The 12,025-nt window shown below is 57.0% G+C and overlaps 1 protein-coding gene across 1 annotated transcript in view; it reads left to right on the top strand.

Annotated features, from left to right (window-relative positions):
- Positions 1-12,025, top strand: part of DNAJB13 (DnaJ heat shock protein family (Hsp40) member B13) — an 18,522-nt gene extending 6,497 nt beyond the window's left edge. Inside the window, exons 5-8 of the mRNA XM_072133852.1 lie at positions 175-288; positions 363-476; positions 1,270-1,346; positions 11,834-12,025. Coding sequence (XP_071989953.1) covers positions 175-288; positions 363-476; positions 1,270-1,346; positions 11,834-11,996 — 468 coding nt within the window. The 3' untranslated portion in view covers positions 11,997-12,025. The remainder of the gene's footprint in view (positions 1-174; positions 289-362; positions 477-1,269; positions 1,347-11,833) is intronic.

The raw sequence follows: 12,025 nt of genomic DNA, 5'->3' as shown, positions 1-12,025 counted from the left end.
CTCTTACATGGGACCAGGCATCTGCTCTTTCACCAGGACCGTACCCATCCCCCTATACACTACAGGTCAGACACTTGTACTACACACCAGGGCTGGACACTTTGTAGGAGGAGCCTAATAAGGGGGAGGAGCCTGGGCACACACATTTTATGTACATGTCTCTGTAACCCACAGGTCATGAATGAAGACGGCCACACGTCCAGCATCCGAGACAAGATCCTCTCCATAGACGTCCACCCCGGATGGAAAGCGGGAACCAGAATCACGTTCCCTAATGAGGCCGACCAGGTGACGAGCCAAAACGTCTCTGCTGTTACCCTTACACTGCATGTCCCTAACCACTAACTAAATTCTGTCTTTAGGGCCCGAACATCATCCCAGCAGACATTGTATTTATCGTCAAGGAGAAGCCCCACCCCCGCTTTGTCAGACAAGGGGACGACCTCATCTACACGGCCAACATCCAACTTGGAAAGGTAAAAAAATTAGCCAAGGTGTCAAATATACACATTATTACACTCCATAGGCTGCTCTCATCTATTGCGCTTGCTCTGGGGTTTCCATGGTAGCAAGAAAAGAGACTGCCTACACTTCCTGTCATGTGACAGGAAGTCTACCATAGCAACCCCAGAGCAAGCAGAATATATACACAGGGAGGATGGAAACACTATGGGGCACATTTACTTACCCGGTCCGTTCGCGATCCAGCGGCGCGTTCTCTGCACTGGATTCGGGTCCGGCCGGGATTCATCAAAGCAGTTCCTCCGACGTCCACCAGGTGGCGCTGCTGCGCTGAAGTTCGCTGGAATGCCTCGAAATATACCGGCCTATCCAGGATGAAGGTGAGTGAAATTTTCGCGACACAATTTTTTTTAAAAAATGCGGCGGTTTTTCCGAATACGTCGGGTTTTCGTTCGGCCACGCCCCCCGATTTCCGTCGCGTGCATACCGGCGCCGATGCGCCAAATTCCGATCGCGTGCGCCAAAAACCCGGGGCAATTCAGGTACAATCGGCGCAAATCGGAAATATTCGGGTAACACGTCGGGAAAACGCGAATCGGGCCCTTAGTAAATGACCCCCTATGTGATTGGGGGCTTAGTATTAGGAATATGGGTCTCCTCTATCTGGATAGTCAAAATATCCCACAGTGGGTGTGGCTTGTATATATTATATAGGGGATGTGTGTCAGTATATAATCAGGGAGTTATACATTACCTTACACTGGCCAGCAGGGGGCACACTTACCCATAATGCTCTGTATTTTCCAGGCTCTGACCGGTTGTACTGTGGAAGTGGTGACATTGGATGAAAGGATATTGAATATTCCCATCAATGACATTGTGCAGTGAGTATTAACCCCGTCTCTGCTGGTGGATGGGGTAAAAGCACTCCCCCCCCCCCCCATGTGACAAGTGGAGTCTAAATCTATGATATAATCCAGGCTACCTGATATCTGCTGCCATTGATGCCCAATTAAAGGGGTTTTATGTTGAAGTTGTTGCAGGGTCTAGTTATAGGGACTCGAGCCCTGATGTCATGTAGGTGTCAAGGGGTAAACTGTGCTCTACAAGGCCCCCAACCCTCCTTTATTAGGTTTCTTAGGTAGTCAGATACATACTAAGTGTTAGGGCACAGAGCAAACACATTTAGTGACTCCCCAGTGAACTGTCTTGCTGCTGGTCAGAGATTGAGCCATGTACTAGAGGGGCACAGGCTGCACTGGTGGCTGTGGGGCCTTGCATTTAGCCATGTACTAGAGGGGCACAGGCTGCACTGGTGGCTGTGGGACCTTGCATTTAGCCATGTACTAGAGGGGCACAGGCTGCACTGGTGGCTGTGGGGCCTTGCATTTAGCCATGTACTGGGGGGCACAGGCTGCACTGGTGGCTGTGGGGCCTTGCATTGAGCCATGTACTGGGGGGGCACAGGATGCACTGGTGGCTGTGGGGCCTTGCATTTAGCCATGTACTAGAGGGGCACAGGCTGCACTGGTGGCTGTGGGACCTTGCATTTAGCCATGTACTAGAGGGGCACAGGCTGCACTGGTGGCTGTGGGGCCTTGCATTTAGCCATGTACTAGAGGGGCACAGGCTGCACTGGTGGCTGTGGGGCCTTGCATTTAGCCATGTACTAGAGGGGCACAGGCTGCAATGGTGGCTGTGGGACCTTGCATTGAGCCATGTACTGGGGGGGCACAGGATGCACTGGTGGCTGTGGGGCCTTGCATTTAGCCATGTACTAGAGGGGCACAGGCTGCACTGGTGGCTGTGGGACCTTGCATTTAGCCATGTACTAGAGGGGCACAGGCTGCACTGGTGGCTGTGGGGCCTTGCATTTAGCCATGTACTAGAGGGGCACAGGCTGCACTGGTGGCTGTGGGGCCTTGCATTTAGCCATGTACTGGGGGGCACAGGCTGCACTGGTGGCTGTGGGGCCTTGCATTGAGCCATGTACTAGAGGGGCACAGGCTGCACTGGTGGCTGTGGGACCTTGCATTTAGCCATGTACTAGAGGGGCACAGGCTGCACTGGTGGCTGTGGGACCTTGCATTTAGCCATGTACTAGAGGGGCACAGGCTGCACTGGTGGCTGTGGGACCTTGCATTGAGCCATGTACTAGAGGGGCACAGGATGCACTGGTGGCTGTGGGTCCTTGCATTGAGCCATGTACTAGAGGGGCACAGGCTGCACTGGTGGATGTGGGACCTTGCATTTAGCCATGTACTAGAGGGGCACAGGCTGCACTGGTGGCTGTGGGACCTTGCATTGAGCCATGTACTAGAGGGACACAGGCTGCACTGGTGGATGTGGTGCCTTGTATTTAGCCATGTACTAGAGGGGCACAGGCTGCACTGGTGGCTGTGGGGCCTTGCATTGAGCCATGTACTGGGGGGCACAGGCTGCACTGGTGGCTGTGGGGCCTTGCATTTAGCCATGTACTAGAGGGGCACAGGCTGCACTGGTGGCTGTGGGACCTTGCATTTAGCCATGTACTAGAGGGGCACAGGCTGCACTGGTGGCTGTGGGACCTTGCATTTAGCCATGTACTGGGGGGCACAGGCTGCACTGGTGGCTGTGGGGCCTTGCATTTAGCCATGTACTAGAGGGGCACAGGCTGCACTGGTGGCTGTGGGACCTTGCATTTAGCCATGTACTAGAGGGGCACAGGCTGCACTGGTGGCTGTGGGACCTTGCATTGAGCCATGTACTAGAGGGGCACAGGCTGCACTGGTGGCTGTGGGACCTTGCATTTAGCCATGTACTAGAGGGGCACAGGCTGCACTGGTGGCTGTGGGACCTTGCATTGAGCCATGTACTGGGGGGGCACAGGATGCACTGGTGGCTGTGGGATCTTGTATTTAGCCATGTACTAGAGGGGCACAGGCTGCACTGGTGGCTGTGGGACCTTGCATTTAGCCATGTACTGGGGGGCACAGGATGCACTGGTGGCTATGGGACCTTGCATTTAGCCATGTACTAGAGGGGCACAGGCTGCACTGGTGGCTGTGGGGCCTTGCATTGAGCCATGTACTAGAGGGGCACAGGCTGCACTGGTGGCTGTGGGGCCTTGCATTTAGCCATGTACTAGAGGGGCACAGGCTGCACTGGTGGATGTGGGATCTTGCATTTAGCCATGTACTAGAGGGGCACAGGCTGCACTGGTGGATGTGGGATCTTGCATTTAGCCATGTACTAGAGGGGCACAGGCTGCACTGGTGGCTGTGGGGCCTTGCATTTAGCCATGTACTAGAGGGGCACAGGCTGCACTGGTGGCTGTGGGACCTTGCATTTAGCCATGTACTAGAGGGGCACAGGCTGCACTGGTGGCTGTGGGGCCTTGCATTTAGCCATGTACTAGAGGGGCACAGGCTGCACTGGTGGCTGTGGGACCTTGCATTTAGCCATGTACTAGAGGGGCACAGGCTGCACTGGTGGCTGTGGGGCCTTGCATTTAGCCATGTACTAGAGGGGCACAGGCTGCCCTGGTGGCTGTGGGGCCTTGTATTTAGCCATGTACTGGGGGGCACAGGCTGCACTGGTGGCTGTGGGACCTTGCATTTAGCCATGTACTAGAGGGGCACAGGCTGCACTGGTGGCTGTGGGGCCTTGCATTTAGCCATGTACTAGAGGGGCACAGGCTGCACTGCTGGCTGTGGGACCTTGCATTTAGCCATGTACTGGGGGGCACAGGCTGCACTGGTGGCTGTGGGACCTTGCATTTAGCCATGTACTAGAGGGGCACAGGCTGCACTGGTGGCTGTTGGGCCTTGCATTTAGCCATGTACTAGAGGGGCACAGGCTGCACTGGTGGCTGTGGGACCTTGCATTTAGCCATGTACTAGAGGGGCACAGGCTGCACTGGTGGATGTGGTGCCTTGCATTTAGCCATGTACTAGAGGGGCACAGGCTGCACTGGTGGCTGTGGGGCCTTGCATTTAGCCATGTACTAGAGGGGCACAGGCTGCACTGGTGGCTGTGGGACCTTGCATTTAGCCATGTACTGGGGGGCACAGGCTGCACTGGTGGCTGTGGGGCCTTGCATTTAGCCATGTACTAGAGGGGCACAGGCTGCACTGGTGGCTGTGGGACCTTGCATTGAGCCATGTACTGGGGGGACACAGGCTGCACTGGTGGCTGTGGGATCTTGCATTTAGCCATGTACTAGAGGGGCACAGGCTGCACTGGTGGCTGTGGGATCTTGCATTTAGCCATGTACTAGAGGGGCACAGGCTGCACTGGTGGCTGTGGGACCTTGCATTTAGCCATGTACTGGGGGGGCACAGGCTGCACTGGTGGCTGTGGGACCTTGCATTTAGCCATGTACTAGAGGGGCACAGGCTGCACTGGTGGCTGTGGGACCTTGCATTTAGCCATGTACTAGAGGGGCACAGGCTGCACTGGTGGCTGTGGGACCTTGCATTTAGCCATGTACTAGAAGGGCACAGGCTGCACTGGTGGCTGTGGGACCTTGCATTTAGCCATGTACTGGGTGGCACAGGCTGCACTGGTGGCTGTGGGACCTTGCATTTAGCCATGTACTAGAGGGGCACAGGCTGCACTGGTGGATGTGGTGCCTTGCATTTAGCCATGTACTAGAGGGGCACAGGCTGCACTGGTGGCTTTGGGGCCTTGCATTTAGCCATGTACTGGGTGGCACAGGCTGCACTGGTGGCTGTGGGACCTTGCATTTAGCCATGTACTAGAGGGGCACAGGCTGCACTGGTGGATGTGGTGCCTTGCATTTAGCCATGTACTGGGGGGGCACAGGATGCACTGGTGGCTGTGGGACCTTGCATTTAGCCATGTACTAGAGGGGCACAGGCTGCACTGGTGGCTGTGGGGCCTTGCATTTAGCCATGTACTGGGGGGCACAGGCTGCACTGGTGGCTGTGGGACCTTGCATTTAGCCATGTACTAGAGGGGCACAGGCTGCACTGGTGGCTGTGGGACCTTGCATTTAGCCATGTACTGGGGGGCACAGGCTGCACTGGTGGCTGTGGGGCCTTGCATTTAGCCATGTACTAGAGGGGCACAGGCTGCACTGGTGGCTGTGGGACCTTGCATTGAGCCATGTACTGGGGGGACACAGGCTGCACTGGTGGCTGTGGGATCTTGCATTTAGCCATGTACTAGAGGGGCACAGGCTGCACTGGTGGCTGTGGGGTCTTGCATTTAGCCATGTACTAGAGGGGCACAGGCTGCACTGGTGGCTGTTGGACCTTGCATTTAGCCATGTACTGGGGGGGCACAGGCTGCACTGGTGGCTGTGGGACCTTGCATTTAGCCATGTACTAGAGGGGCACAGGCTGCACTGGTGGCTGTGGGACCTTGCATTTAGCCATGTACTAGAGGGGCACAGGCTGCACTGGTGGCTGTGGGACCTTGCATTTAGCCATGTACTAGAGGGGCACAGGCTGCACTGGTGGCTGTGGGGCCTTGCATTTAGCCATGTACTGGGGGGCACAGGCTGCACTGGTGGCTGTGGGGCCTTGCATTTAGCCATGTACTGGGGGGCACAGGCTGCACTGGTGGCTGTGGGACCTTGCATTTAGCCATGTACTAGAGGGGCACAGGCTGCACTGGTGGATGTGGTGCCTTGCATTTAGCCATATACTGGGGGGGCACAGGATGCACTGGTGGCTGTGGGATCTTGCATTTAGCCATGTACTGGGGGACACAGGCTGCACTGGTGGCTGTGGGGCCCTGCATTGAGCCATGTACTAGAGGGGCACAGGCTGCTCTGGTGGCTGTGGGGCATTGCATTGAGCCATGTACTAGAGGGGCACAGGCTGCACTGGTGGCTGTGGTGCCTTGCATTTAGCCATGTACTGGGGGGCACAGGCTGCACTGGTGGCTGTGGGACCTTGCATTTAGCCATGTACTAGAGGGACACAGGCTGCACTGGTGGCTGTGGGACCTTGCATTTAGCCATGTACTGGGGGGGCACAGGATGCACTGGTGGCTGTGGGACCTTGCATTTAGCCATGTACTGGGGAGCACAGGCTGCACTGGTGGCTGTGGGACCTTGCATTTAGCCATGTACTGGGGGGGGCACAGGATGCACTGGTGGCTGTGGGACCTTGCATTTAGCCATGTACTAGAAGGGCACAGGCTGCACTGGTGGCTGTGGGGCCTTGCATTTAGCCATGTACTAGAGGGGCACAGGCTGCACTGGTGGCTGTGGGGTCTTGTATTTAGGCATGTACTAGAGGGGCACAGGCTGCACTGGTGGATGTGGGACCTTGCATTGAGCCATGTACTAGAGGGGCACAGGCTGCACTGGTGGCTGTGGGGCCTTGCATTTAGCCATGTACTGGGGGGGCACAGGATGCACTGGTGGCTGTGGGACCTTGCATTTAGCCATATACTAGAGGGGCACAGGCTGCACTGGTGGCTGTGGGACCTTGCATTTAGCCATGTACTGGGGGGGCACAGGATGCACTGGTGGCTGTGGGACCTTGCATTTAGCCATGTACTAGAGGGGCACAGGCTGCACTGGTGGATGTGGGACCTTGCATTTAGCCATGTACTGGGGGGGCACAGGATGCACTGGTGGCTGTGGGGCCTTGCATTTAGCCATGTACTAGAGGGACACAGGCTGCACTGGTGGCTGTGGGACCTTGCATTTAGCCATGTACTAGAGGGGCACAGGCTGCACTGGTGGCTGTGGGGCCTTGCATTTAGCCATGTACTGGGGGGGCACAGGCTGCACTGGTGGCTGTGGGACCTTGCATTTAGCCATGTACTGGGGAGCACAGGCTGCACTGGTGGCTGTGGGACCTTGCATTTAGCCATGTACTAGAGGGGCACAGGCTGCACTGGTGGATGTGGTGCCTTGCATTTAGCCATGTACTGGGGGGGCACAGGATGCACTGGTGGCTGTGGGACCTTGCATTTAGCCATGTACTGGGGGTGCACAGGCTGCACTGGTGGCTGTGGGACCTTGCATTGAGCCATGTACTAGAGGGGCACAGGCTGCACTGGTGGCTGTGGGGCCTTGCATTGAGCCATGTACTAGAGGGGCACAGGCTGCACTGGTGGCTGTGGGGCCTTGCATTTAGCCATGTACTAGAAGGGCACAGGCTGCACTGGTGGCTGTGGGGCCCTGCATTTAGCCATGTACTAGAGGGGCACAGGATGCACTGGTGGCTGTGGGACCTTGCATTTTGCCATGTACTAGAAGGGCACAGGCTGCACTGGTGGCTGTGGGGCCTTGCATTGAGCCATGTACTAGAGGGGCACAGGCTGCACTGGTGGCTGTGGGACCTTGCATTTAGCCATGTACTGGGGGGGCACAGGATGCACTGGTGGATGTGGTGCCTTGCATTTAGCCATGTACTGGGGGGGCACAGGATGCACTGGTGGCTGTGGGACCTTGCATTTAGCCATGTACTAGAGGGGCACAGGATGCACTGGTGGCTGTGGGACCTTGCATTTAGCCATGTACTAGAGGGGCACAGGCTGCACTGGTGGCTGTGGGATCTTGCATTAAGCCATGTACTGGGGGGCACAGGCTGCACTGGTGGCTGTGGGACCTTGCATTTAGCCATGTACTAGAGAGGCACAGGCTGCACTGGTGGCTGTGGGACCTTGCATTTAGCCATGTACTGGGGGGCACAGGCTGCACTGGTGGCTGTGGGACCTTGCATTTAGCCATGTACTAGAGGGGCACAGGCTGCACTGGTGGCTGTGGGGCCTTGCATTTAGCCATGTACTAGAGGGGCACAGGCTGCACTGGTGGATGCGGTGCCTTGCATTTAGCCATGTACTGGGGGGCACAGGCTGCACTGGTGGCTGTGGGACCTTGCATTTAGCCATGTACTAGAGAGGCACAGGCTGCACTGGTGGCTGTGGGACCTTGCATTTAGCCATGTACTGGGGGGCACAGGCTGCACTGGTGGCTGTGGGACCTTGCATTTAGCCATGTACTAGAGGGGCACAGGCTGCACTGGTGGCTGTGGGGCCTTGCATTTAGCCATGTACTAGAGGGGCACAGGCTGCACTGGTGGATGCGGTGCCTTGCATTTAGCCATGTACTGGGGGGGCACAGGCTGCACTGGTGGCTGTGGGACCTTGCATTTAGCCATGTACTAGAGGGGCACAGGCTGCACTGGTGGCTGTGGGACCTTGCATTTAGCCATGTACTAGAGGGGCACAGGCTGCACTGGTGGATGTGGTGCCTTGCATTTAGCCATGTACTGGGGGGGCACAGGATGCACTGGTGGCTGTGGGATCTTGCATTTAGCCATGTACTAGAGGGGCACAGGCTGCACTGGTGGCTGTGGGATCTTGCATTTAGCCATGTACTAGAGGGGCACAGGCTGCACTGGTGGATGTGGGGCATTGCATTTAGCCATGTACTGGGGGGGCACAGGCTGCACTGGTGGCTGTGGGACCTTGCATTTAGCCATGTACTGGGGGGCACAGGCTGCACTGGTGGATGTGGTGCCTTGCATTTAGCCATGTACTGGGGGGGGGCACAGGATGCACTGGTGGCTGTGGGACCTTGCATTGAGCCATGTACTAGAGGGGCACAGGCTGCACTGGTGGCTGTGGGGCCTTGCATTGAGCCATGTACTAGAGGGGCACAGGCTGCACTGGTGGATGTGGGGCATTGCATTTAGCCATGTACTGGGGGGGCACAGGCTGCACTGGTGGCTGTGGGACCTTGCATTTAGCTATGTACTGGGGGGCACAGGCTGCACTGGTGGCTGTGGGACCTTGCATTTAGCCATGTACTAGAGGGGCACAGGCTGCACTGGTGGCTGTGGGGCCTTGCATTGAGCCATGTACTGGAGGGGCACAGGCTGCACTGGTGGATGTGGGACCTTGCATTTAGCCATGTACTAGGGGGGCACAGGCTGCACTGGTGGCTGTGGGGCCTTGCATTTAGCCATGTACTAGAGGGGCACAGGCTGCACTGGTGGCTGTGGGGCCTTGCATTTAGCCATGTACTAGAGGGGCACAGGCTGCACTGGTGGCTGTGGGACCTTGCATTTAGCCATGTACTAGAGGGGCACAGGCTGCACTGGTGGCTGTGGGACCTTGCATTTAGCCATGTACTAGAGGGGCACAGGCTGCACTGGTGGCTGTGGGGCCTTGCATTGAGCCATGTACTAGAGGGGCACAGGCTGCACTGGTGGCTGTGGGACCTTGCATTTAGCCATGTACTAGAGGGGCACAGGCTGCACTGGTGGCTGTGGGGCCTTGCATTTAGCCATGTACTAGAGGGGCACAGGCTGCACTGGTGGCTGTGGGACCTTGCATTTAGCCATGTACTAGAGGGGCACAGGCTGCACTGGTGGCTGTGGGGCCTTGCATTTAGCCATGTACTAGAGGGGCACAGGCTGCACTGGTGGCTGTGGGGCCTTGCATTTAGCCATGTACTAGAGGGGCACAGGCTGCACTGGTGGCTGTGGGACCTTGCATTTAGCCATGTACTGGGGGGCACAGGATGCACTGGTGGCTGTGGGACCTTGCATTTAGCCATGTACTAGGGGGGCACAGGCTGCACTGGTGGCTGTGGGACCTTGCATTTAGCCATGTACTAGATGGACACAGGCTGCACTGGTGGCTGTGGAGCCTTGCATGGAGCCATGTACTAGAGGGACACAGGCTGCACTGGTGGCTGTGGGATCTTGCATTTAGCCATGTACTAGAGGGGCACAGGCTGCACTGGTGGCTGTGGGATCTTGCATTTAGCCATGTACTAGAGGGGCACAGGCTGCACTGGTGGCTGTGGGGCCTTGCATGGAGCCATGTACTAGAGGGGCACAGGCTGCACTGGTGGCTGTGGGATCTTGCATTTAGCCATGTACTAGAGGGGCACAGGCTGCACTGGTGGCTGTGGGGCCTTGCATTTAGCCATGTACTAGAGGGGCACAGGCTGCACTGGTGGCTGTGGGACCTTGCATTTAGCCATGTACTAGAGGGGCACAGGCTGCACTGGTGGCTGTGGGGCCTTGCATTTAGCCATGTACTAGAGGGGCACAGGCTGCACTGGTGGCTGTGGGGCCTTGCATTTAGCCATGTACTAGAGGGGCACAGGCTGCACTGGTGGCTGTGGGACCTTGCATTTAGCCATGTACTGGGGGGCACAGGATGCACTGGTGGCTGTGGGACCTTGCATTTAGCCATGTACTAGGGGGGCACAGGCTGCACTGGTGGCTGTGGGACCTTGCATTTAGCCATGTACTAGATGGACACAGGCTGCACTGGTGGCTGTGGAGCCTTGCATGGAGCCATGTACTAGAGGGACACAGGCTGCACTGGTGGCTGTGGGATCTTGCATTTAGCCATGTACTAGAGGGGCACAGGCTGCACTGGTGGCTGTGGGATCTTGCATTTAGCCATGTACTAGAGGGGCACAGGCTGCACTGGTGGCTGTGGGGCCTTGCATGGAGCCATGTACTAGAGGGGCACAGGCTGCACTGGTGGCTGTGGGATCTTGCATTTAGCCATGTACTAGAGGGGCACAGGCTGCACTGGTGGCTGTGGGGCCTTGCATGGAGCCATGTACTAGAGGGGCACAGGCTGCACTGGTGGCTGTGGGATCTTGCATTTAGCCATGTACTAGAGGGGCACAGGCTGCACTGGTGGCTGTGGGGCCTTGCATGGAGCCATGTACTAGAGGGACACAGGCTGCACTGGTGGCTGTGGGATCTTGCATTTAGCCATGTACTAGAGGGGCACAGGCTGCACTGGTGGCTGTGGGATCTTGCATTTAGCCATGTACTAGAGGGGCACAGGCTGCACTGGTGGCTGTGGGGCCTTGCATGGAGCCATGTACTAGAGGGGCACAGGCTGCACTGGTGGCTGTGGGATCTTGCATTTAGCCATGTACTAGAGGGGCACAGGCTGCACTGGTGGCTGTGGGGCCTTGCATGGAGCCATGTACTAGAGGGGCACAGGCTGCACTGGTGGCTGTGGGATCTTGCATTTAGCCATGTACTAGAGGGGCACAGGCTGCACTGGTGGCTGTGGGGCCTTGCATGGAGCCATGTACTAGAGGGGCACAGGCTGCACTGGTGGCTGTGGGATCTTGCATTTAGCCATGTACTAGATGGACACAGGCTGCACTGGTGGCTGTGGGGCCCTGCATTGAGCCGTGTACAGGGGGGTGGGGGCGCGGCGCAACGGGACACTGATCGCTATGGGACCTCAGGTTACTGAAGTTTGTCTAAAAAGGATTTTCCCTGGACATTGCAGTGTTGTACCACCATCCTTTATTTAGGGGGTTGGACCCAAACTCCTCCATAAATCAGCATTCGGTTACTTACCTGCACCCCAATTATGGAAGTCATTAACCCCAGACCTTGTTTCTTCCCATCAGCCCCAAGTACAGCAAGCTGGTCCCTGGGGAGGGGATGCGGACCTCCAGCGACCTCTCTGTGAAGGGCGACCTCATCCTACAGTTCGATATCCAGTTTCCAGAACACCTGACGCCACAGAAGAAGCAGCTGCTACGGAAAGCCCTGCTGTCCCCGGACCTCTGATAATAAAGACACCCACACATTGCCTATAA

Source organism: Engystomops pustulosus, chromosome 2 (assembly GCF_040894005.1).
Source record: "Engystomops pustulosus chromosome 2, aEngPut4.maternal, whole genome shotgun sequence".
Classification (NCBI taxonomy): Eukaryota; Metazoa; Chordata; class Amphibia; order Anura; family Leptodactylidae; genus Engystomops; species Engystomops pustulosus.
Note: the sequence above shows the minus strand (reverse complement) of the source record. Positions and strands in the feature narration are given on the sequence as shown.